The sequence below is a fragment of the Simochromis diagramma genome, unplaced genomic scaffold, assembly GCF_900408965.1.
Source record: "Simochromis diagramma unplaced genomic scaffold, fSimDia1.1 OVJJ01000618.1, whole genome shotgun sequence".
Lineage (NCBI taxonomy): Eukaryota > Metazoa > Chordata > Actinopteri > Cichliformes > Cichlidae > Simochromis > Simochromis diagramma.
The window spans coordinates 9624363-9651210 of NW_024387423.1; the positions used below are offsets into that span (position 1 = coordinate 9624363).

Genomic DNA, 26848 nt, shown 5'->3' on the forward strand with positions numbered 1-26848 from the left:
GGGAGATGCGTTTGATGTTCGCTGAGCTCCTGTTGCACAGGGAGAGAGGTAAAGCCAATTCAGGAAGGGCTTGATCCTCTCTAAGGCCTGTGCTGCATCAAACACTTGTCAAACACCAGACAGACAGACAGCTGAGTGGCTCTGACAGATCCGATCACAGACACAAGCAATAAGAGTCACTGCCGGCTCAGCTCCTCTATCCAGGCACCACTCACTCCCTTGTCAATAATCCCCCTTAAACTCACAAGAACACAAACAGAGGGCTTTTAGGCATATGGCAGACATTTTCTTGTTGTTTTTAGCTGTGCGTGATTACAGTGCAATTTCAACAGTCATTTCATGGTCTCACCTCACCAGGGAGAGAGAGTTGTGTACTCCAGCATCTGTCATAGATGCAGCAGGGGCAAGAGAAAGGAATCGAATCAAAGAAAGACTTAAGCGCTCTCTAATCTGAAAGAACTGTCTCAAGGCCTGCTGGGATCATGGTCCTGAACCTTGCCACCCAGTGAGAAGGAGCATTTACATTTGAGGGGATTTGATATGGTACCTGGAATAGGTTGACTTTCGTTGAATGGCCCATTCAGTCATTTCTTGACATTTTCTTTGGAGCGCTATCATATTCTGTGCACTAAACGGACCATTTTTAACATGACAGAATATTCAAAATCTGAGAAAATGCCCTTTGTGCCACTAAAGCCAGTGTGCTAACACAGTCTAAAAGAGGTCTGGATAAGCACCATTTGCTCTTCTGTAACTTCTCCAAGTTTCAAGAAATTCAGCCAGATCATTTCTGTTGTGTCATTTCAGTGACAGACAGACTAAGAGGACTGAAAATGTATTATGTGCAATCAAAAATGTAAATTTGTCCGTTATTCTCACCAGGGTCGTCTCTGTGAGCTTTCCAGCTCTTCTATTGCACTTGGATTGCTGACTGATAGTCCCATTCTGACCATCTGCATGTATGCATTAGCAAATTCACCATCCTTAGACCTCAAACTTGAGCTGAGAACAAACCTCAAATAACGTGTCAAATTGGCCCAACTTTCATGTCAAGGATCATCACCGATGATGAGATCTGGGTCACTGGCTATGACCCAGAGACCAGACAGCAGTTTTCAGTGGAATAATCTGAAATGTCCAAGCCCGGAGGCGGTGAATCAGATCAGGAGTACAACCAGAAAACACGTTCATCTTTATTTTCGATTTTGGACTCTGGGGTCAAACTGTCAACACGGAGTGCTAGTTTAATGTCCTAAGTCATCTGAGGGGAAGAAATTTGGCGCATGCCATCGTCTGACCAACGGCATAGCACTGATTAGGAAGACGTTTTTCAGTCACACAGACATAATTGTCATTCAACACCCACCCTGCTTGCCCTTAAAATGAAATCCAAGCAGTAGGATTGCTGTTTTGACACACTGGAGAAGACCTTAAATAACCTTGTGTAGTGTAATTTATGGTCCTGCAAATGCGTCCGTCTGCGTCCGTTTCCCTTTGGACAGCAAGCGGAGAGGGGGTTTTCACCCACCGCAGACGTGCTCCCGTGCAGTACTCCAAAATCACAACTGCACGTCGCTGGACGCGGATGTCGTACGCATGTGCCAAATGCTGATTAGTTGAAAAGTGGGCCGAAACATGGAAGGGAGCCACAGAGGAGTTCAGTGCAAATAGGAAAACCACGGAAAAAACTTCAAAGATCAAAAAAATAAAGCACGAAAAGTACGTTGTGTATTCATTTTCAGTTCAGCTTTCATCTGTTGCAATGTCGGTCTTCTCCGTGGATGGCTCACAGACCAATGACAGCAGATCGGATATACTACATACTCTAACTCAAGAACAAAAACTTCCAGTAGACTGTGAACCATGAATTCTACTTAATGATCATAGCAGCATTTAGATCCAAATTGTGCGTGTTACTTTATAAGTGCAATGTTCGGTGCCCTTGCATGGTCAAACGAACTGTAACTGTAACAATAAAAAATAAAAAAAAAACCTCTGCAACAGCAAAAACACAACAGAAGTAGAAAAAAACCCAAACTCTCACAAAACACAATGGAAGTGTTTCTGGGGACACAATAATGTGACGGACCAGCTGCCGAAGTATCAGATAAATGTTTGCTATTAGCCGTTTACTCACTTTTGGAGCTGTTCCGTCACAGTATTGTTTCTTCCAAAAAACTTTTATTTTGTGATTTATTTTTTTTTGCTTTTGCATTATTTTTTCTATGTTTGTGTTTTATTCAACTTCTGTTGTGTTTTGTGAGCTTTTGTAGAATTTCTCTATTTGCTGATGTTTTCTTAAGTTGCAGTGAATTTGACCCCTCAGGAACACCGTCAAGAAGTAGTTACAGAAAAATTATTGCACTTTGTTTACATCAAAGTGCTGAAACCCTAAATCAAGAGGAATGTGTCATCCACCCAAAGAAATACAAAGATGCTGCATTATATTATTCTTGTCCTCTAATATATTGCTTACAAAATAACAAACCATGGTAACATTGCATGAATTGCTATTTGCCTTTGAAAATTCATGGTCTGTGCACTTATGCCACCTGCAATTGTCTAACAATAAAGAAATACTGGTGAGTCCAGGCTGTAAAACTATTGGACATAGTGAAGAAGTAAGCTTTAACAGAATCAGATGCTTGCCCTATTTCTTTTTCAAAACTAGACTCATCAAGTAGTCAAAAACCTGAACCAAAATGCATGGCAACAAGGCTCAGTGTCTGCTGGGATGGAAAAAAAAAAATAGGCAAAAGCTTGATAACATGCTAGCATTTCAACTTTAATAAGACACTACTTAGTCAGTATTAGCTTATATTAGCTTACAGCTAGATCTGTCCTGGACAAGTGGCTAAAAATCAATCAAGTTAAATACCCTACCTGCCGCTCGCTCCAAACTAAAAGCATGTAAGAAGCTAATAACTTCAGATTGGCTCGTGGAAGCTACTTTGTGCTTGTGTTCTTTGTTCTTAGTCTGAGCATGTCAGGGTCACTAACATCCTTTAATGCATTCACTCATTTAAGCTGACATTGTTAACCTGTGACATTACCCTGGCATTTTGCTTTTAGTTGTGTGCTGATGAGAGTGCAGTGTTCTTCAATGCTGGTACGCTGGGCTTGGCCTCTACTTACCACTGTAATGGCTGTGCTTTTAGTCTGCACCCCCTGTATTTGTCACTTAGTTCACACAGACACATAGAAAAACACCCCAGACAACGGCCAGCAGGTCTATACTTGTTCTTTGTTGTGTCTACATGTCTCTGCGCTGGGTCCACGTTCATGGACATGAGTGGGTCAGAAGCCACAGCCTCTCTCTCTGAATCACTAGCTGTAATTAAACGCTGTGATGGCTCTATACAGACACTCGGCAGCAATGGAGAAATAAAGTGAAGGCGATGGAAAGAGGAGGAGAGGAGTTGAGTGGTGTGGAGTGGAGCTGAGTGGAGAGGGGTTCTTGGAGGCTGAGCCAGTGCAACTGTGGACCAGATGTTTTCAGGCTGTCCCGTTCGGCTCCTCGCCTGCCTTCTATTCTCCTCAAGCCAGACCGCTTGGAGAGTGAGGACCACAGAGTGCCGCTTCAAAACAATGTGCGCCACGCGAACACGTCCTCCTCCGTGGCATGCACTTTATTCCCGCACTGTGATATGTGATACACGAGCACTAGCGTGTCATTTGAGTGCGAGACAGGAAAAGAGAATGGAAAGAGGGACGAGGGAAAGAGTAGATAATGCGGTGACTTGTTCTGCCTGTGAGGTCTGTTTTACTGTTTATCGGTGTCTATTACACGTTTCTCACACTCGGGCGGTGTAAACGGGTGCGCGCACGTGTGCGTACGCATCCTCATCTGTCTGGCGTGTTGTGGATGTGGAGATGAAAGCGTTCGTGGGCCCCACAGGAGAGCTGGCAGCAGCGGCGGACTGGAGGTCTGGCAGACAGAGAGGCGTTGCAGGGATGGGGCGCGATCAGACAGATCACTGTTTGACCAGTTCGGGTTATTTAAATATGAGGTGACAAACCCCAACACGGGCCTGCTTCAAGCTATGGGTGCTTCATATTTTCAGACTGGAGAAGAAATGATGGCTTTACATTTTGCCTTGTTTCAGCTTTAAGAAATTACAATAAATAACAGAGTTGATTCTTATACTCCTATAATTTCATGCTGGAAAAGCCTCTAAAACCATAGTAACCTCCAAATACATAGCAATGAACTTCAATAAACATTTTTTTAGAGGGCAAACAGGTTCCATATAGTCACATATTTTACAAAAGGCCAAGGAGTGCTACATATATGATCCATCACAACTTCAAAGATCAAATCAGAAGCTGTTGCCATCTATCCTTGTAAAGACTGTGTCTTGTCTGTAGTTAAAAAAATAATAATAATAATAAAAAAAAAATCACAGGGTGTAACGGCACCAATTGCCCATCAAGGGGTCGTTGGTCGTTTTATGGTCATGACCGTTTCATGGGTAATATCAGCCCATACACCTCACAACAGGGGGGGAGCTCTGGCTTGTGGGGCATGAGAACATGAAAACATTCCACTACTGTAGAACATCTCCCCTCCTCCTCCTCTTCTACCACCTCCTTCTCTCCCCCCACCAGTTTGCTGCCACTTTGTTTGTTTGTGTACGTCTGTTTTTGATGGGGTTGTTGATGTCGGCCCATATGCCTCATTTCCTCAGCCAGAAGACGACAACGGAAGCCGCGCAACCGACGCGGCGTCCCCTCGTCCCCGACAGAGTTCCTCTCTGAAAACAGTGTGATTTCAGTGAAATGCTGTCTGCAGTCACGGGTGAGTGCAAGCATCAACTTTTGGCTGTCGCCATCAGCTAGCTCGCATTAATGGGAATAAGGACAGCAGTAATGCACATTTCAATAAGCCCAGTCAAACAAATAAGAGGACGTCTGTATCTAATGTGCGTACACGAGTCTACAAAAGGCAGTTCAGCAAAACCGCAACTTAACTGGGCCAAAGAGTGTGAAAAAAAACAACAAAAAACCCTCACACCCCTCCTCTTTCTTCCTGCTTGGAAAAGACCAGATGACAATAATGTGTAGCACGGAGCCCCAGTGAGTGCCACTGACCCCTCCTCTTCCAACGCCCTCCCCTCCCTCCATCCCTCCACCCCCCCGGTCTTTGAAAGGCCTCCACATGTTTATGGTTCATGCCTGTGGTATGACGATGGATTCTCCATATAAAAGCCAGCAGGATCATGGGTGTTTCAAATATTGCTCTCTGAAGACAGTTGCAGACAAAATGACAGCAGCCATATTTATTTTGGTCAGAGAGCAGGGGCACTTAGTGGGAAGTTAATCAGAGACACCCCTGTTTCCCCGCAGGGTTCCAGCATCACCCCCCCATGCCCTATAAGGAATGTATCCAGGGAAGAGAAGTCTCTAAGAAGACTACCGGTAATGACTTTCTCCTGCAGTGGAAGATTTAACACCACCACGAGAGGCCAGAAAAACAAACCCAAAGGTTCGGTTTGAGACCATCGGCATAAAGCACGTGTTGATGGTCTGTCCAGACAAGAGCCTAGACAATCAATTTTAGGGAGATATGAAACACAAGCGGAGAGATGGGGAGAAAATCATGGCATAAATGCGCACACGTGATAGATGAAGTGTTAATTTGTGCGTGTGACCGTGGTGGTGACCGTAACTGCCATTGGCACTGAGATGCCGGAGACCTGGCCAAGGCAGTGACAGGTTGATGTGTCTGTCCTCTTCACCCACGCTCTTATTCACTCCAGCACAGCGCAAAACTTCCAAAACACGCTCACCTCAGTTTTACAGAGCCACAGCAATGTGTGCAACACATGGAATTTGTCATGTTTAAATTAATTCGCTTTTTTTTTTTCTCGTCTTTCGTCTGCCCCAGATTTGGTAAGAATTTAATTAAATCAATGATTGATGAGTGTTTGTGCGGTGGGTGGTGGTGGCAGGTGGGCGTCATCACAGTCAGACACCAACTCAAGCCCGTGTGACCGCAGCCAAACCATCAATGCTGTCCAAAGGAGGCAGAGTGCTCCTGAGGCCCTCTCACCAGCTACTGTGTCAGCCCCTATGGAGCAGCCTTATTAAATGTAGATTAAGCCGTGGCTCCATCAGTCACAACAGGCTGCACTGAGAGGCACAAATAATCACTATGACAGGGTGGCTGCCAATTAGGGCTCTCCTTCTGTCCTGGGAAAGCGCTCCTCACTCCACTCCCGCTGGCGGGAAGAACTGATCCAGATTGTCCGTGATGTTACCCGGGCCAGAGATCGCCATTAATCACCACCTGCCATTGTAGTGCGGTAGAAATCAGAGCGAAACTTGTCATCTGTGCACCAGCTCCACTGACTTCCTGTAGCGCACACCCGGTGAACATTAATTGGAATAATGAGATAAGTACACAAAGAGAGAGGAGTGCAAACCTTTACTGTCGAGAGCTTTGGGTAGAGTTTAGAGCGGTGTCTCGAGCAGAGCTCTGTCGTTGTTTGGCTTGGACCCACTGCGCTGTGAGCTTTTCTGCTGAGCCGAGAAGACCACGCTCCATCAATTAGGCTCAAGTTGAAAGTGTGCATCTGTTTTAGAAGCACAGAAAAAAAAAAGACTGGCCTCATAGTCGAAGGCTACATCCGACAAAAACACACACAAAAATGTGTTTGGATGTCGGGTTTCCAAGCCAAACACAGGCCAGACTCAGATGTGATCATGCTGAGTGCGTAACTCAAATACTCAGAAGTGAGTGGCATCTTTCGCCAGAGCTTAAACCCCTTGGCTCGGTGAGTATAAACACCAAAATTGTGTCTCACACGCTCATAGGCATATATATAAACTGCTCGCTTAAATGCAAGCACTGGCAGAATCCAGAATTGTTTGGGGTTGCGAGCGGTGTTTGCCACAGACAAAGCAGGCTGAGCTGAGCTTCCTCCAGATTGGATTTAAGGCAATCACCATCCCTCTGTGCATCTTTTTACAGGAGCAGAGACTTTCGAGCAGATGGTTCGCAGACGGTGAGGACTAGGGGGGTCCGCAGTACTGTGGATTCACCGCAGAACCAGACTGGGTTCAGACAGAACCTGGCATAAAATCCCACCAGTCAACCAAATCTTCCTGGAGTCTGGTCTATCCAGGGCGGATCTGCGTTCCTTTTAGTCTCGTACACCAGACTGTTGGTAGTGTGCCACTGCTCTGTCACGTCCAATGGCTTAAATGGAGACAAAGGACCTCAAAGGCCTAGAGATGTCACACTGCAGAGGAGTGATGAGGTGATACACTGATTCTAAGTGGGTTTATCCTCTTCTACACCCCTGCCTCAGAATGTATTAAAAAAAAAAAACCCTCAAGGTTCAAATTGATGGCATTGGGAATGGACTGAGCAGCAGGAGCAGAAGAAGTAGTTATCACAGTTACAGTATAAACATAAACTGCACAGTTAAGTTATGACAGGCAGTATTAGTGGTGGCTGGATCCAAACACTTAAATGACTGATGGGATGGAGGGCTTGGCCTCAGCTGAGCCCTACAGCAGAAAGGGTTTCTCTGGTTACACATACGAGAGATCAATACTCTCACTAAGGCCTGCAGCTCTCCCAAGTGCAGGTACATAATCCAATGGCCAAAGATAATCATTATATGCTCCTTCTCTCTTAGTCTTCCTCTCTCTGCCTCTTTCTGTTTCTCTCTTTTTCTTTCCATGAGGTCAGCGATGTGCCTGCGAGTCTTCACGGGCTCAGAGTAGCAGTCGTAGAAGCGTAACTGTACACTGAAGCACATTGTTCTAAAAAGCCAGATCCTAAATGTCTTTTGGTTATCACTTCCAAATATTTGCAAAGCTGTAAATTTTTACTATTCCATAATTTCATATTGTAAATTTTTTGTGCTTGCTCGCTTAACTTTGGCCTTGGCCGCAAATATCTACCTTTACCTAGAAACCTAATAAACACCTATGGAAATACAGCTCTGAGAGCTGATTTGCAGAAACGGTTGGACATGAGCCCGAATTACAATGGGCCATTTGTGTTGGATTTTACTCCCTCTTAAATGCCAAATCGGGGATAAGAGTTTTGAAGGCTTTAATACTTTATGTTGTTTACACAACATTTAATGTCACTGCCATGGCCGAAGCGGCCATTGTTCAAAGATTACAGTAACATGACTGGGAAAAGAGAGAAAGCTGAGGCAACTCCAAAGATGGTTTGATAGGCAGAAGGAAAATGAACTTCAAATGGGCATCAAACTCATCGCACACATCTGCTTGTAAACCAGTGAATCTGATGACAGGGGGCTGCTGGAAAATCTCTGTAGGGAATTCCTTAAAGGCATCACCTATCCTCTCTTCCCATCAACACACAAGTCAGGGAATGGGAGGAAGCCAGTGCTGATAGTGTCAGAGCTGCTATTAATAATGTCTCTTTATTGTTTCTAGCCTGGTCAGAGCAATGCTCCAGGGATCCAGGGGCTATAAGAGCATTTTACCATCTCAAAGGTACAATGCGTTGCCATGGTGGTCCAAATGTAGGTTATTTTTGCAACTTTTTTCGTCATTCCCACCTGGAAATGACAGGATTTCACCGTTATTTCTTGTAAGTTTGGAGAACTACGTGAACGACAACCAAAATGTTCCTGGCTAAACAACGTGGCTCCAGATGCTGAAAATATACACTAATTATCTGTCTACTCATTCTATGTGTTGTCATGTATGCAGTACAGTTGTAATGCTGCAATACCGTTTTCTTTAACAGAACCCTTCACTGCATGTTTTGTCTGTCCGTGCGCCACAAACCTGCGTAATCAGGATCCTGCTTTCCTAGCAAACACTGGCCCAAATGGATCCCAGCAGTGCGAGTGATATACGGTGTTTACATTGATCGGCAACACGCACTGAAGACATCAGACGGTGCGTCATGTTCAATGTGAAAACTCACCTCTTCACTTTATCTGGGCTTTACTTTTTCCTCTTGTGCACATTTTACAGGGGGATTAAATCTCTGCAGACACAGAAAGGGAACGAAGATCGCTCGTGTAGCGTCTGTTTGTGCCCTGCCTGAGCTGGGAGACAGGGATCTGTCTGTGACGTCCAGTGTAATTTAAATACGTGGCTGTGTTGAAATGCATCCATAAATAGCATATAGATACATGCTTCTTATTATTTTCTGTCTCCATTTAATCCATAGCATCTTTACAATGTGCAGTTATACAATCCTGTGCTTATGTCTATGTGCTTTACGTATAAATAAAACATTGATTACTGCATTGCTAGGTTTATCATGTGCATGTTTCTGACTAAACTGTCAGAGACAGACTCCATGACGGTCCGACATCCTTTAGTGGGACCTGTGACCAATTCTGGTATTCTTTGGTGAATGCCAATTGAGCTACATGGTGCTAAACTGACAGCACAGGTCCCACTGAAGGACATCACGCCCCCCTGTGCATGAGTAGCCCAGGACACACTGGAAATCATTTTGTTGGGCTCTGGCAGCCCTCCACTTGTTCTTCCTCACACAAGAGAACAGATACTGGTCCTGTTCTTGGTCGATGCCCTGTGCAGCTTTCTTTCTGCATCCTCCAAAATTTAGAGACTGCTGAAAGACAGCAAATCTTCTTGCAGCAGCACATATGCAATGTGTTGTCCTGAAGGAGCTGGACTACCTGTGCTAACTGAATGTACTGGAGGTATTGTCTCACGCCACCAGTAGTGATAAGGATGCCAACAAAAAGAAGAACTTAAGAAAATTAGTCTGAAGAATGGAGAGAACAATGGACTGTTGTCACCATCTGCAAAATCGTTCCCTTTGCTGCAGACACTGTTCCTGCCTGTCCGGTGCACCTGTATTCAAGCAAGGTGAAATGGATTCAAAATTCTTTATGCTTCTTTACTGTACAGATTTATATCAATGATCATTAACAGACTTTTTGTTACACTTTGATGATCGAGTATCATTTTCTGAGCAATGTATTTTCTCAGATAATTGCATTAGAATCAGGCCAAGAAGAACAGGCACCATAAACTTTCTAAAGGTCCAAGTTCAGTGATTGAATCAGTTTCCAGCATCCTCTGCCAGCACTGGTGGATGTGGCCGTGCCCTTAACTTTAAGCACTGATGCAGTTTAAAAGCGTTAGCTGAAACAGTCCGAAGATGTTTGGCAGTAAAAATTCTCTTTTTACGCCTGTAATGTTAGCTATTTTAACATGGGAAGCTATGTGGACTGAGCTGTATTTGGAGCCCCCCTCAAGTGGACACTTAAAAAACTGCAGTTTCCACCTTCTTTTTCAGTCCCGGATGTCGCTGCTTGGATTTCACTCACGGACGTGATTATTTGCCGGCGTCTGTCGGCTGAGCTCCCATGCGACAGTTCTAGATGTGTGCACTGCTTCTCCTCCCATTTACTTCAGCAGCTTCCATTTTCACATTGTATTTATTTGAATTGTAGAGTGTTGCATTTCACCGGCCTTTGCCAAGAAGGGATTTTTCACAAGCAGTGAGGAATTAACAACACATGCCTAAGTCTGAAATTTGCCTTTATTTAACGGGCCACCGCAGCACTTCACAAGCGCAGAGAGCCCCAAGATGCACACACAGTGACACTTTAACACACGTTTTGTAACCACTAGAGATGTAACTCAAGTCACTGGAAAGGGAACTGTACTGAGAGGTTTACAAAGACTGGATCATCAGGGAGCAGTAGCGTTAACTAAGATGGACATGGGCAAGTCTGGTGTCGAGTTTTTAAAGAATCCAAAGGGGGGAAAAAAGCTTCTGCTACGCACTCTGTTCATAGTTAACAACTCTCCATCACTGACCTCATGCTTGAGATAACTGACGACAGTAACCATGTACAAAAATGCCACATTTTAATTAAAGGAGGTCATAAAATTTCTTGGAAAAGGTCAAGCAGGCATGGCAAAGTCATGAAGAGGTGCGTGGGGGTTGGGAAGAATTTCCCTGACAAACAGCAGAGTGCTTTAGGAACTAAATGTGCCATGGAATCACAGTTTCCAACCCAGACAGCAGCAACCGCCTCGGTACTGCTGAAATATGAGAAACTATCAGGGTTTATTTCAAGTTTATTTACTCTTTCACCACTTCGCTAAATGACCCTCCCATTCAACGGTCTAGGCCAAAAATGGAGAAAAATCTTCAAGGTTAGAATATTTTCCTCTTTCTGTTAAACACTGTTTTGACAGGCTGAATGATATCTGCCACTGTAATTGCTTCCTTATTTGGTGAATTAAATATTTACACTTGGCCTATTCTAATCCAAAGTTTATGAGAGACGTAAAAGCACATTAAGGGAAAAGACATTTATTTTAAAAGCACTACTAACTGAGGCCGTCACCCCAAATGGTGTGTTTGGACCATCTAAGAGAAAATGGTTTACTTTTTGAAAAAAAAAAATTTCCTTTAGCTCTATTTGCACACTGAGAAATTCCAGATTTGACTTCTCATTTAATGGCCTGACATGCATGCAGCACGCACCGCAAATATCTCTCAAGTTGACGGGAGGAAACAGAGACGGCCATTGAGGAAACCTGCAGTTCGTACTTTGAAGAGTTCCACTGAGGAGATGGAAGAGAGGGGCGAGGAAATATACCCCAGAAAAAGAGCAGGCTAGCTTATGGCCGCCATGGAAAAACTGTGATATTTCACGCAAGGAAATGTGACGGCACACCTCAAAAAAAAAAAAACAGATTCTGAAAAAAAACAGGTACAGGAGTTACATGAGACAGGTGGAACTCTGACAGGATGGGAAGAATTCTCCTTTGGGATAAGTGCACTGTTTTCTTTAATATTGGCCGGAGTAGAGCAAACCTTAAAGTGAGTGTGGATAAAATCGGGACTGACTGACAGAAAGCCTTTCTCATACACAAAAAGCAACATATGGCTGTATAACTTCCTCACCGTTCCTGCAGTGCCGCTTGGCCATTTTGCACATCCTGGACTCGGCGATGGTGGGACAGGGTATTGTGTCCTTGGGTGGTTTCTTTACAATGTGCCGCGTTCGGGTCTCCAGACCCCACTTAAAGCCACAGGTTTTGTTTCTCCTGGTGCAGGCTCCCCATTCGCTCCACTGACCCACCTCGCAGCCCTCTGCAGAGAAAGACAGAAAAAAGTGATGTGCCGTGAAACCACAGCGCTATTAGGGGTCAACACAGATACCCCCGGGGTCAAGATTAATGCAAGCTGAAGGAGCTTTTACTTGGATGCCATAACTTCTTTGTGTGTGGTCCCATTGTTTTTTCTTTAATAAGCAACTCACACTGAGAAGTTATAGAATACTGTTTACAGATAAAGAAAGGTGTAAAAGAGAAGGTGGCATTTCCATTTTTTTTCTACATATTTGTTTTGCTTCACATACCTCCACACTCCATGGTATCTTCCAGCGGGGCAAAGCCCTCGGGGCACTTATCAAAGCAGCGCCCTTTGTGTAGGTAAAAACCCGACTTGCACTTGGTGCAGAAGTCTTTACTGAAGCAGGACTCGCAGTTCTCTATCCTGCACCCTGGAGGGAGAAGCAAAGAAAGAGGGAGAGTCATCAGCAAGCCTCTCATCTGGAGCTGATCGAGAGCTAAGGGGTTTTGGGGAAAGGGGGAGGCCTTGAAGGAATTATACTGTCTCTCCCACAAAAAAAAAAGAAAAAGTCGATAATGCTTTGTGATTCATTTCTCTACGGAGCTCTAGTCTATATCATAGGACTTGTTTTCCCTGACATCAATGTGTTTTCACCTTCGTGTTCTTGTTGCGCAGTGAGCGAGCAAACAGTGTGAAAACGCAGCAGCAGAGCCGGTGAGGAATTATGTCACGCTGACCTCTTTCAACAGGATGAACTGACATCCAGCACATGAGCGCACATGTTTTCAACTAATGCTCGTGCTGAAACAGGAAGAACACATCCCGCCGGAGCTCTGAACCTCTGAGTCCTTAATATGCTGTCATATCACTTCACACGCTTCCGATCCGCGTGCGTTTCCATAGCTAAAGATCATTCGGAACTCGGGTTTTCATTAAACGGCGAATAGTGGCTCTTGATCACAAAAGTGGACGACTCTGTGTGGATGCTTTGGCTACAATATGAAAGGGTGGCAGTGCGTTTTTTGTTTTTATTTTTGGAGTGGAAGGTGGGACGGAGACGACAACATTTTCTATTGCACAGCTAAATAAATGCTGAATCCTTTAGTCAGCAAAACCAACAGCGCACTTATCCTCCCACGCCACACCCTGGTGCTGCACATGACACCCTGTGCCGCGCTTGCAAAGAAAGGCAACGGCAATGTGTCATCAAGCTCTCTGCAAATAACACATCAGGCAGGGCGAAATTACAACAACCACACCAACGGGGCGACGCACAGGCCCACATGATTAGTAGGAGCCTCCCCGGGGCTGTCTAATTTATGTCGCTACTCAGAAACACTATGTGGCTCTTTTGCCCAGTAAATTCAGAGTGAACCAAACCTTTAACCTGAAGGCACCATCCACCTCAGACTGGAAGGCTGGGTTCTTGTGTAGGGTGTCGTCTGCTCTGCTGATTGTGTCCTGTATGAGGATGCATAAGCTTACATGCTTTTTCTCTCACGTGTTAGTGGTGGAGGCTGAGGGCTGCTCTTTTATCTGTGACCCTTGCAGGGCCCAGAGATGGGAAGGTTCTCACAATCATACCCCTTAATTACACCATCTTCAGCTAACCATCAGGCCTCCTCCTCGACATTCCTCCAAAACAAGGGGGTCCCTCCCGCTCCACTTTGAACCCTAAAGTATGGCCTCTGCCCACTCACTCTGGTCTCACGCTTTCCCGACCAGTCTAAACAAACCATGGACACACACACACACACATATGCACAAACACACACATACCAATAAGATAAGGCTAGTTATAAATGCGATTCCACAATAAAGCTGCACTCCACATTCTGAAAAATGAAGGTGGACTCATCATCAATCACTCGCTCCTTGAGCTATTTCCTGCTTTCACACATCGCTTTTGCTTTAATAATTCAGTTATCTGATATTATTGTATTATTATTATTATTCATCTACATATTTACGGATTTTCTGGCGTTGACCAGGCCAAGCGGTTCTGTTATAAATGCACTCTGCTGTTCTTTTTAAGTATCCTGCCTCTGTCTGGATAAGGAAGTTAAATCAGCAACGCTTGGGTCTGATACAAAACAAGCCTAATACAGGGAGCGAGCAAATAAATCACAGCGCTAATTGGAAAGCACAAAGCTGTCTTTTTACCCCTCACACTTCCCAGGCCTGTCATCACCTGAGAGACTTTTAGCTTTTGGACCAAAAAATAAAAGAGGGAGCGGGAGAACAAGAACATCTGGCAGTACTCTGAAGCACTGGGGCTGTTGTGCAATCCTTGGTTATTGACAGTAAATATGAGCAACCCAGATGTGCGGAGGTTTATGTCCTTGCAGAAGCAGCATAAGCACTTGACAAGGTTTTTGATTAAAACATCACTCTTGGTTTCAGTTTTTCAGATGTAGCCAGGCAAAGGCTCAAACACCCGAGTATCTAGTTTTCTAAATAGCAGATAAGCAATGATGTCATGCTGGGAAATGGATGAGGTGGACGACAACATCAATGCAACTGCATGGGAGTTAGAAATGAAAGTAGGCAAAGCTGGAGGGTCAGAGGTCGTCGGCATGAGGGGCCGGTTAGGAAGGGAATCCCTGTGACAGACATTCAGAGTCCAGCTATCAGCCAAAAGGCTATCTGGAACAGCGTGGGCTATCTGAGGCACCGGAGAAGCCCCTATACTGACCACCGACCAGCTCAGCAGTGAGACGGCTAGTCCAGCAGCTCCAGAAACAGATACAGGGGAGTGGGTTCACTCTCCCAGCGGGATTAACCTCTGGACCACCTTTAAAGTCTCCATCTAGGTGCCACAGGGAAACTAATGAGAAATAATGAGGTCATCAGATCCCAGTGAAGGCCCGGTGTTCCTGTGACTTAAACTTATTATCATCATTATCTCCCAGCCTGGTTCTGGCTGTGACTTATATGATGAACACTGGAAAGTGTGTGTGTGTGTGTGTGTATGGTGGGGGGCAGTGGCTGAGGATGCTCAGTTTTGAAGAGATTTCGTCAGTGCTTCACCACTGTTACAATGTCACTGCTTCACTTTTCTTTTTTCTTTTTCATCTGATTTTGCACTTCAGTTGTACGCGGTTTGCACGCCAAGTGCTTTTGAAGTCAAGACATGAGTCACCGAGTGTCACTTGTCATCTAATAGCACATGCTTGGCAGAAGGAAGTCCCTCAGCTGTGGTCTGGATGGGGAACCCACTGATTTGATCATGGACACTTGAAGCTCCGTGTCAGATTCTGTCAACTTGCTCCACTGGCTCACAGCAACATGTGTAATCACTTCATTTATTGACACGAATCCTCGCTGTGCAGAGAGAGATGGTGTTAAATCATATTGTTCCTCACAGGCTTATAGCTGAGCCCGGAGTTGGGCTGTCAGGCCAGTCATCAGTCTACCGAGAGAGCCACCTCCACAAAACTAACCAGACTTGATGATGCACAGCAGGAGTGTCCATGTTATAAAAAGGGCCTGGCAGAGTGAGGGGGAAAACAAGCCCTCTTTTTCCATCTTTCTTATCCAGCCTAAGTCGAACAGCTCTAACCTACTCTAGGGGCCCTGAATTTGGCTGACATGGAAGCTTTGGCTTGCCCGCTGCCACCCAGCCATGTCGTGTGGGGCTGCGGACGGCAGATGTTCGTGGCAACGGCCAGCGCTGCCATGTTCTTCCCGACACTCTCCGTGCGTTTTTTATTTGCACATGGCTGCACCTCCGCACACAAGCGCAGAGCAAGGTGGAGCAGAGGTGATGTTTCTGTCAGTCAGTATCTCCCAAAGAGAGATCAGGGATGACAGACATGTCAGCAGGTCCTCGTAGTTTCCTCACTCCAAAAGGCACAATCTTGTGATATGCTGGGCTCCTATATTCCAGCATGTACTCGCAGACAGCTCAAGCTTCAGACGGTGGTCAAGCGTAGACAGCCCTTCCACTCTTGCACTTTGGCATGCATAATTATGCAGGTCTCTGAGAACAAACCCAATTCAACTCTGTGTCTGGGTGTAAGGTCCTGGGAGCGGGCTTGGTTTGGTGGGCCCGTTGTATTGTCTGGCAAATCTGAAAGTGCGGTTAGTAAAGCTGTGATGATTAAATGTCCCTCGGTGAAGCTCAAAGGCCAAAAGCAACTGGTCTTTTTGTTGGTTAGACTGCAATGGAAATACCCACATGCTCAGAAGCAGAGCGAGGAAAGGGGAGCTTAAAGGAGAGAGTCCTGCCACTGTTGCCAGCTAAAGGCAGCAAAAACTTAAGTACCTTTACGCACACTTGTGCCCATATGGTTAACGATCATGATGCATAACGGATCTGCAACCCAACAAATTCCCAAAATGCACTTTAAAATTCAAATGATCTTGGAGAGGTTACATCCAATGAGCTTCTATTTTGACCCATAACAAAAAAGAAAGAAGTCTCTAGAGCACAACAGACTGGCACTAAATTAGGGACAATTTTTAAATCACATTTCCAGGATACTGGATCTCAGGCCTTGATTTGACTGGTTGGTGGTTGGCAGTGAACGCAGCGTGGGGTTTTTAAAGCTGCTGCATTGGGGTAAGGCAACTGTGCTGGCAGCTAGAGTATGTCTAGCAGTGGGGGGTCTGTAATACACCCCGAGGGAGGAAGTCTTCAATGCAGCCCTGCACTCATGCTGACCCTCTCAACACTTTGTCTCATACAGAAGACAGCTCTGATAGTCGCCTTTCAGCTCATAATTCTTTCAGCCAGTGAGCTCGCTTGTGATAGCAAATGACAGAATATGCTTTGGCTGAGGAATGTATATTAAAAGCAAAGTGATATGAAATGTGACTTTGCAGAGAGCGTGACTGCTCTACATTCATGCAGATTTGGCTGTACACAAAGCAGCGCACTGTGTGACCGTTGCTACAAATCTTCCCTGCAGAGCAGTGGGCTGACACTCACAGACACCGGTGTGGGGCCTGTTCTGGGCGACTGATAAGAACTCCCGTGGATAACACTGGAGTTATAGCATATGGTTTATGGCTCATATCAACCCATTCATTAGCTGCTGAAAGGAGTTCCAGGGGAGCAGAGGTCCAAGAACATAAAATATGGTCACGCAGAAAGATATTATGCAACAAAAAGACATTACTGACGAACCAGCTCCATGTCCGTGATGGCAGTAAACACTGTGGCTCCCATGTCTCGAGCCTCTTTGGAACCTAGCTGAAGTGTAGCTGCAAATGGGCTTCCAGTTACGTTACGCCGCAGAAAGCAGAGCTCCCATTGTTTCAGTCTCTAATTATGGTGTTATCTTCCCTGCAGTGAATGGGAAACCCCCCAGAAAAGTGAGCATTAAATTTAAAATTCATCATACTGCACAGTTTCTCAAGGTATTCAGAGGAAATTCAAGGAAACATTTTAGTAACAAGGAGCAGCAGTCAACGTTGAGTTCTTTGCGGAGTTGCAAAGAGCAAAGATTTAAATGATCATACATTAAAGTATTGCTGTTGGCTTCAATTTTAGTAGAACCGCATTATCACAGTTTTTGGCGAGCACTTTCCAAAGACATGCGAGTCAGGTGGACCAGACTGTCTGCAGTGCACAGAAGCTGGGTGAGAATGTGATCCTCTAAAGAATGAAACGCGTGAATGACGACCTGTTAGAAGACCAGAAAGCCACAAGAAACCTGCTTTCCAGATGAGCCAGCTGACCCTAATAGAGATCAACCATAATAGTGCATTTGGAGGATCTTTAACTAACAGTTGTAGTCAAGGATCTCTATATTTATGACCAGGAGCTTGACCCTGAACAGCAGAGAAAGTACATCTGACATCTAAATTTACAGTCTGAACCATGACTTGTTCAACATAACAGTATACATACGATTTTTGTATTTGTCTTAGATTCCATACCAGTGAAAGTACAGCCCTCTGTCTAGCTATCCTTGCTTTATATTGCATAACAATGTCAGTTTACGGTTTTCCTTTAGAAAAAGTGAACGTTAGATTTCAGAGAGAGTCCCCAATCCTATCGACCTCTTGCTTAGTAGAAGAATTTCAGAATAGCCCTCAAAAAAATTCTTGAATGTGATAAGATCGCACAGACAAACTCGGATTTAATAATAAACAGCTGTCCTCTAAGTGATTTCAGAGGCAGTGCTTAAAAAGCCCCAAAGAAACAGGGCACAGAGAACCCCTCATCATCGCCATTCATGTCCACTGTGTCTGAGTTCCAGTTGCCTGCATTAGCTCACAAATATTACCTTCCAAGTCGATAAAATGTCCGCAATAAAATGGTCGGATGCCAGCTGTTTAGTGGAAATGACACACAGAGCGGAGTTGAGAGTGAGACTCGAATAGGAAACCGGATTAGAGAGCCACAGCTGAAGCAGCGATCACATCAAAGTAGTTCTCGCTTTAAAGTCTGATGCTACATGACAATACAAGATGTTGTTCTATGAGCAGTTTGCATGGCCAGTGATCCAGATTAACTTCCCACACATCAGGATCCGTTAAAGTCAAAATTCAGCCTGTGTGGGGCGGTGCAGTCAGGAAAGCAGGGTTAAAAAGTAACGTTTTAAAATACTTTTTTTTCTCTCTTCGACCAAAAAACAAGATGTCTTTCACTTCTAGTTTTCTCTGAGTAATGAAAATGGGATAAAGTGACTTTGGAGCCTTTAGGATTTTGCCTCTAATGTGGGAAAACTGATGAACTATGAGCATGCAAAGAGCAAGGGTTTTGTTTGTGGGTATCCAATTGATACCAGCAGTCTGCTAAAAGAGACGTTCAAAGTTTCAAACTGCACTACAAGATATTTCTGCAAACCTTTTGTGATCTTGTTATCCTAAATCCAAAAAAAACATCCTACAAAAAGGAAAAACCGCCCATCTCGAATAATCTCAATCTCAATGTATTTCCTCAATATTTTTAATTTTATTTAGTTAGTAAAGGTTTAGCTTTATGTTTGGTAAGAATGGGAACAGGCTGACCCACAAAACACTGATAGTAATTAAGAAAAACGTTATTTTAAATTCATTCATGAATTTATATTTTGAACCTTTTATAGTACTAATTTCTGAACAGAGCCTCAAAGACTGATGAAGAATCACAACCTGACCAGGTAAAAATGAACATGCGCTGATGTTCCACTGCCAGATTTCTGGACACTGAAGTTTCACTTTCAATAGAGGCCGTTTATGGCTTGAAGAAAAAAGAAATTGGTAGTTTGGCTGTAATATGCTTTTATTTTAATATCAAAATGAGCCAATCTATATATTTGCATCTAGATGGGCTACGGTTGCTGCATGTCAGAGGCAAAGGTACGGACACCCTCATCTGAGACTTAATTTCAGTACGCCTGTCAGAAGTTTGGCCTAGGATTTAAGTTCCACTGTTTTTATATGAAACACTCAGCCAACACCTATAAAGGTCCTCTCTATTTCTCTCCGGCCATATTTCACGTTCGTAAAGGTTAAGTTACGAAAGTGAAACATGAAGAGGAGAAGGACATATTTGATTGACGAGCTATTGTTAATAGTATAATCTAGAGTATGTAAGACCAAAGGTGTGGTCCAAAACACTAATATGCCTAATGATGAGGGGATATTTAATATGGTTTCATTACTCAAACAGTAAATAAAAGTAAGTCAAGTTCTGAATTATATTGCCTTTCTCTAAATACTAAATACAATATTAGTCTAAGGTGTAGTGCCACTTTTATTGCTTTGCTTTTCTTAATCAAACTCTCCAGTCAATGCACAATATATTGGTGGGTGGCCTGCTTTCTGTTCACAGGCAAAAAAAATTCTTTGACTTCCAAGAAATTACACTGTCCAATGAAAACCTCAATCCACAAGCTCCGGCAATCAGTCGTTAAAACAAGTAAGTTTCCTTCCCTTATTCTAACATATAAACATCTTTCTCCATATTGCATAGTATCTCGAAAAAGACTGCTTTACCGTACTGCTGTTTAATGTGGCCCTAAAGCTAGTTTTGGCCTAATTGCATTTGCATTTTGGTTGCATTTGTGGTTCGATTTCATGCCTTCAGACAACCTCGCGTTACAGAGGCTGCTAAGACAAGGCTTCACCAGTTACATCCACCTAGGGTTGCCAACTCCCTGAAAAATAAATAAGGGACACCTCGTGGCCAGGGCCGGGCGACCCAGTTGTCTTCACCCTTCCCAGTGTGGTGAATTTTCTAGCTCTATTTTTGTGTGTGAAATTATTTTTTTAACCATTTGACTTGAAGTTGATTTAAGTAGATGCATATTCTATTCTTTGTGATATGAACACATGTGAAACAAATGATCATTTAGCCATTTATTTTTAGCTCAAAATGACAACATTAACACAATAAAACAGGTCTCTTTCTTAAACAGAAGCCTGTCATGCTTAACTTTTGAGAATATAAGTAAATCTTTCTTTAAAAGAACTCTGTCCTGCTTAACTTAAAATAATAGAAAACAATAGAAAGAAAAACATTCTTGTAACTGTGCACATTTAGTGCATTTAGTACAATTGGCTTCAGTTGAGGTATTATTTCAGCTTTTCTAATGCTAATCAGCTGCTCCTGTTTGTAAACCCGCTTGTTCCCATGATTACGCATCATTACTCATCTATGTATTACTTTTATGTATTAGTCATCTATTTGTTGTAATCATCTATCCTTGCAGCTGTTTATTACACAAAATAAGTTATATTATCACACTTCTGGCCACATAGCGCTGATATTCACTGCACATGCCCATATTAACTTTTTCCAGCCAGGTGTTTTCCTTTTCCCATTCTTCCCTTTCTCTGAGAGGAACAAACATTGCTGCTCTAATGCTGGGCTTACACTGAGCGGTTTTAGGCCCATTTTGAGCTGATTTGTGCGACCGTTTTGGTGATCGGACCGATTTTGGCCTTCATCGTGCGTCGTGTAGTATACGTGGGGTAACGAGAAGCGATTAACACCTCACGACCAGCTCCCGATCATCAATCGCTCGTGAGGGTGTCACCGCAGCCGCTCACACTGCTCACGCGCAAACACGTAAACGTCGGTGAAAAAGATGGAGCAGCACGGCAGTGCAGCGTGTGCACTATCCACAAGCGATGGAGGCACAACTTGTAGAACTTTGGAAAGCTCATCCGAGCCTTTTCGATGTGGCCTCACAAAATTATCACGACCACAACAACCGTGAAAATAGTTGGATTTACATTGCTGCTCAATCACAGCTGCCTGATCAGTGTTTTTCATTAGCAATTTAGCAAAGTTGATGGTGGTGGTGTGCGTGTGTGTGAGTGAAAGACAGAGAGAGAGAGAGAGAGAGAGAGAGAGAGAGAGAGAGAGAGAGAGAGCGCGACAGATTTTCTGTTATAACCTTAATTTTATGGACGCACAGTGTGAGCACTCAGGTCGCATCAGAGCATCGAGCGGTATAGTGTGAGACCCTGCATCGTGACCTACGAACTTCTGACCCCTGTGAGTCAATCGTGCAGTTTGAGCAGGAGCTGAATAACGTGACTGAAAAAATCGCACAGTGTCTGCCCAGCTTTAGGTGTACTGACGTCCGAGACTTGCACCGCAGTGTCAGCGTTTGTTTCCCTGTTGGCCATGCTTGTTGTTGTGGTCATCTGTTGTCTTCCGGTATTTTCTCCGTAAGCGACCTTTCCTCGACCAATGAGATGAGCGGTAATCTGAATTGTCATACTCGAATTGTCATAAGTGTGCTGTCAGCTCATTGGTCACAAAGCAGGAGAGGGGCTGGGAATTATGTTTTCAAACAAAGCGTTAATTCCATTAAAAGTTATAGACTACTTTTGATTCTCACTGTATTACGGGACAAACTGCGTCCCTTATTAGCTCAATACGGGACGTGTACTTTTGTTTCTAAATACGGGACGATTCCGTTTTTTAAGGGACGGTTGGCAACCCTACATCCACCTGTGTGAACGGATGAGCTGTTCAAATTGTCAGGCATGTGCGTCTCCTCTGAGTAAGTTGCAATAAATCATTTGCTGTGGGAAAATGGGAGGTGGTATTGTATGTCTGGCTAGGAAGCCGAGGGTGGAAGGAGATTTTGGGGAGTGAAGGTGGAGTGCATGAGGGATGCTGGGTAGGTTAAACTCGATAGGATCTTACTGGAGCACATGTTGAGTTCGGGGCTGCGCATGCCATAGTATCCGGCCGGACAGTCGTGAAGACACTCCCCGTACTGCCTCATCCTCTCCCTCCGCAGAAACAGGAACAGTTTGGGCTGGCAGTTCACACAGCCGTTATCCCTGGAGCACACCGAGCAGCCTTTACAGATGGGGTACGCACCATAGCTAGCTGCAGGAAGGACAAACAGGGGGGGGGGGGGGAAGAAAGAGGGTGACATAGGAGCAAGAGTTGATTAGAATCCGGAAGAATCTGTCACTTTTTTTCGATTAAAGATTTTGTTCACACAAAACACACAGATTTATATTTCCTAAAAACTTTCTGAAATCAGCATTTGTGATCGATCCTTTATTGAACAGTGAATTTACCATCATCAATCAATGATCATCAGACACAAAAAATAATTTTTATTTTCAGTGCGTGTGTGTGTTTTAAGGGTGTGTGTACAGCGACTGCGAGGTCAGTGCTTCTGTTAGCTCGACTACCGCTGGAAGATGTAACTTCCACGGTGGTTCAGATGGCTGTTTATTCTGAACCAGCAACAAAGAAGCAGGATTCCTTCAGATCCTTGTATCATTACTCATCTGCGGATGACCGTAAGTTCACCCTGTGACAGGGACGGGGTGAACAAGAGGCAACACACTCAACTGTGGGAGGGCTGACCGTTAGAATAATACCTAAGTACAAGAGTAAAAACCCAAACAACCATAATAGATATATCAGCAGGATATCCTTCAATTCATAGTAAATATGTCCAATTCAACAATTTGTCATTCATGCAAACTCTAGTTCGCCTCTCAGCATTCGAATGCTGATTGGTTATGAATGTGAATATTGCATTAATTCTGGTCAGAGCTGGCCTCCTAAACGATTGCGTTGAGACAGCCGATGAAAGCCCCCAGAACCGCAGCGGCTCTAGCCTCAGCTCGAGTTGCCTGTGGAAGACAAAGGAGCCAGTAAAAAGACAGTCCTTTCTACAATAAGTGACTTTCAATCTAAACTCCTTAGCATCCCGTTTACAGGAAAATATCCTCGGGCCATTCCAAACGAGAGACACTTCAGATGTTCTTCAAGCCAAGTCTTGAATATCACAGGCAGGGACTGGGTAACAGCGGTGCTTATACTGTGCGACCTACCACAACGCTTAATAAAACACTGTGTAGCAAGCTGGACAGCCTGAGAGACAGAGCAGAGCATGCCTGCATTACTGGCCATAGATCCACATATTAGATTTCTCTGAAGGGATTCAACCAGAAAAAGTGAGAGCTAAGTGGGCCCATTGCAAGCATCAGTTTGTAATCATGTAAAAAATAAGTCAGCGCATGTCGGAGGCTGCCTTGGTCTCATCTTTTTTTCATTTGTTTTGTTGGAGCGCTGGGAGACAGTCTTTAGAGAGGTATGCTGGCTCTGCCAAACTGTGCTCGTATTCCTGAAGCCAGAGTGGATGGAAGTAAGATTAAGTGCTAATCAGAATGTGTCTCTGATGGTCTTTAGGGATGAGGTTTACAGCGACACTCCATCGATCACAGCAGCGCCGTGATGTGCGCTCCAACTCCATTCATCACACAGACTGGGGATGGTTCATCTCCAGTCAGCACTTGCTCAGTAAGACATGAATGAAAACCCCAAATTAATACTAGCGTTGGCTCTTCCAATTCTCAGATGGAAAATCATGTCTTATGTTCAACTGTCAATCCAACGTTTTAGTTGTGCCAATGCAGCTCCAAGACGGCATCCTCAAAGTCATCTGGCGGATACAGGTGCGCCTTACCTAACATCTAGTACAACTGGACAAATGTCAAGTGCTTTCCTTACCTTACAGAAAGTGCTATAATAACGTGCAGGAACTTAAAGCCGACTTCTATTTCCCATCAGGTAACGCTATCGCTATCACGAGAATCACTCCCCTGAATATATCTCATATTTCATTCTGTCAATCCTTCCATTCTGTAAGACTAAACTGCATCATTAGACCCAACCTCAATACTCAACCATATATTCCTGTAGAATACACAGTCTGGGTGCATTTACAGCAAACTGACATTCGCATTAAACCAGTCACATGTACTCCCGTCTGCCCTTGCTAAATCTGAGCATAGCACTGACAGAAAAGGAAAGCCAACTTGGCAAAGGTAAACCTGTCAGGCTGGAAAAAGTTTATTTCTGCAGCGCGTTTCAAGCGGGCTCAAACCTCTTAACACTATGCTAACAAAACTATCCTAACAAGAATGAAAGAAAAACACTATCCGGGCCTGTGGTCATCCCAGACCATTGGCAGGTCAATCAACAGAGAAATTATAGTTATTGAAAGGCCTTTTGATGAGCCTGGCTCAAAGTTCCCGCTCATTCTTTGCTCTCCGTTGTTTCTGCTTGTTGCTAATCTCACAGTGACGGCAAGTGAGGACAGCACAGCATACGCTGTTTGAATGAAGCATTTCCCGTGTCCTGGAATTACCATATAACTATGGGGAAAGTAGGGAAGGAAAGGCTGAAGGCAGTGGAGAGAAACTCTTTTGGTCCAGATCTTGGGGAGATTAGCTTGTGTGTGTGCGTCTGTGGAAAGGTTTGGAGGTTTAGGCCACAGGTATGTCAGGAAAGAGGCCACAATTCACAGTGTCTGGAGCTACGCTGTCCAACTCACGTCCCACACTACCGGCATAATGTCTAGTGCACTTTACATCAATCTGCCGACTGCCAGCAGGTTTGAGCCATTCTTAAGAAAAACATCCAAATGTACTTAGAGCAGAAGAAAAGATACTGAAAAGTAAATTAACAGACATCTCCATATATTACAGCAGTGTAACCTAATTTGGGAGGACCGTATAGTTAGTTTGCTAGAGAATATGTTCCAAATTGTAAATGTGGTCCCTTTTTCTTTTGGCATATTATGTATTTCCTATTTTCAGACACCAGGTCTACTTAAACCCAGTCCATCTTAATGCTAAGTGTGTTCAGACACATGTTCCATGTTCTTCTTCTGTTCTTCACGCCCATGCTCTTCTTCTGTCAGTCACTTTGAAATTAAACTGACCCACAGATGTAGAACAAATGGACAGAGTGATCAACATCTCATTATGGACACCAGGTTTAACGTATACGGTATGTATTTTGAGACTTCGGGAGAGGACTGCACATCATTAAAAGCACCACTCCTTTCACATGATAAAGTGATGTCGTTTACGATTTCAACCACAAAGTGCTTATTACGTGAAACAAAACAAATCCGCAGTTCCCACTTCTGACAGCTGAGTAAAGATCCCTCTGGGCTTCAAGTACTCTATTTACAAAAGCCCAAATCCATATGAACATTGCTGAAAAAGCCTCCACAAGGACATTTTAATACAAAAACTTAATAGGTGCCTCAATGTGTCATGTCTACAAGGCAGAGCGCTGTGCAAAGTTGCTGTTCTCATACAGGAACCACATGAAGGACCCCTCACATATAGTCTTCCTCAGCCTTCACAAATGTACTGTGACAGCTAAACCCTGGTAAGTCCTGAGGGAGGAAAATACCTTGAAATCATTTGCATTTATAAAGAGAATTTACATAATGGGTACATTTTTAAAAGAAAATGCTGGCAGTTTGGAGAAGATTACGTCTGTGTGCAAGTATAAAGCAGAAGCCAGTTAGCTTAGCAAGATCTAACTTTCCTCATTACAAAAACTGTCCAAAGTTTAAACACAGTACATGGCAAGTTAATTTATAAATAATTTATAAACTTTTGGACAGATTATTGATATGGCTAGATTATGATTATGCTGTTTCCCTATGCCCCAATATTTATACTAAATTAAGTTAAAGACCTGCTAATTATAGCTACATATGTAGCTTACAATATGAGCGCAAGACTGGCCCAAACCTTATTTAACCTTTGTCAGAAAGTGTACTTTCCAGTGTGCCACTAAGCAGTGTCCTTTCAGCTAATTTACAGAGGATTTTCTTTTTCTTCATGCTTCATGCTTCTATCCAACTAACTATCCAAAAACCCAACTGCACCTGGCATCTTGTGGGCTGTCTTCTCTAGAGTGAGATGGCAGCCAGTTTGGAAATACTCTCACGTTATAAAAATATAATAATCACCAAAATTAAAATTGATCATGTTACAGTGAAATATGCCATGCAGTTCCAACACCTGTTTTATTTTAGATCAACAGCAGTTAGCTTAAAGGTTTCTGAGAGTGACAAAGGCAGGGTGTTATTCTGGAATCCCCTTGAATTGCATTACTTAGACATCAACCTTCTCCAAATGATGATGCCCCAACACAAAAATACACTGCTGTGAAAATGTATTGAATGGTTGGTTACAATTACAGTGGAGATGACAGATCTTGTATCGCAAGTTTACATGTTTGGCTAGCATTAGCGCTGTCAATATGCTCTAAAATCTGTCAAATCTATCTTTTAAATCTCATGTCAAGGTAGAGGAACCCACAAGCTCAAGATTACCCTTCATTAAGATCCCATACAGGAAGTTTGGCCATAAAAGTAAATACATAGGAGTAGAAGCAGTAACAGCTAACTAGCGCAACTGACTTTCTTGACTTCATCCATCAGTTATGCATCTACTATAGGATGCCACTCACATATTCGACTGGGAAAGCACCCAGTCAAGAGTCATAGCTATGCTAATCAAGTGGTCAAGGCTGCAAGAGAACATGTT

The 26848-nt window shown here is 43.8% G+C and overlaps 1 protein-coding gene across 2 annotated transcripts in view; it reads right to left on the bottom strand.

Moving 5' to 3' along the window:
- rspo2 (R-spondin 2) overlaps window positions 1-26848 on the bottom strand; it is a 60420-nt gene that overhangs the window by 12464 nt on the left and 21108 nt on the right. For both annotated transcript variants that reach the window (XM_040012677.1, XM_040012679.1), the window contains exons 3-5: window positions 22170-22358; window positions 12357-12500; window positions 11900-12088 (exon numbers count right to left, since the gene is read on the bottom strand). In XM_040012677.1, coding sequence (XP_039868611.1) covers window positions 11900-12088; window positions 12357-12500; window positions 22170-22358 — 522 coding nt within the window. The remainder of the gene's footprint in view (window positions 1-11899; window positions 12089-12356; window positions 12501-22169; window positions 22359-26848) is intronic.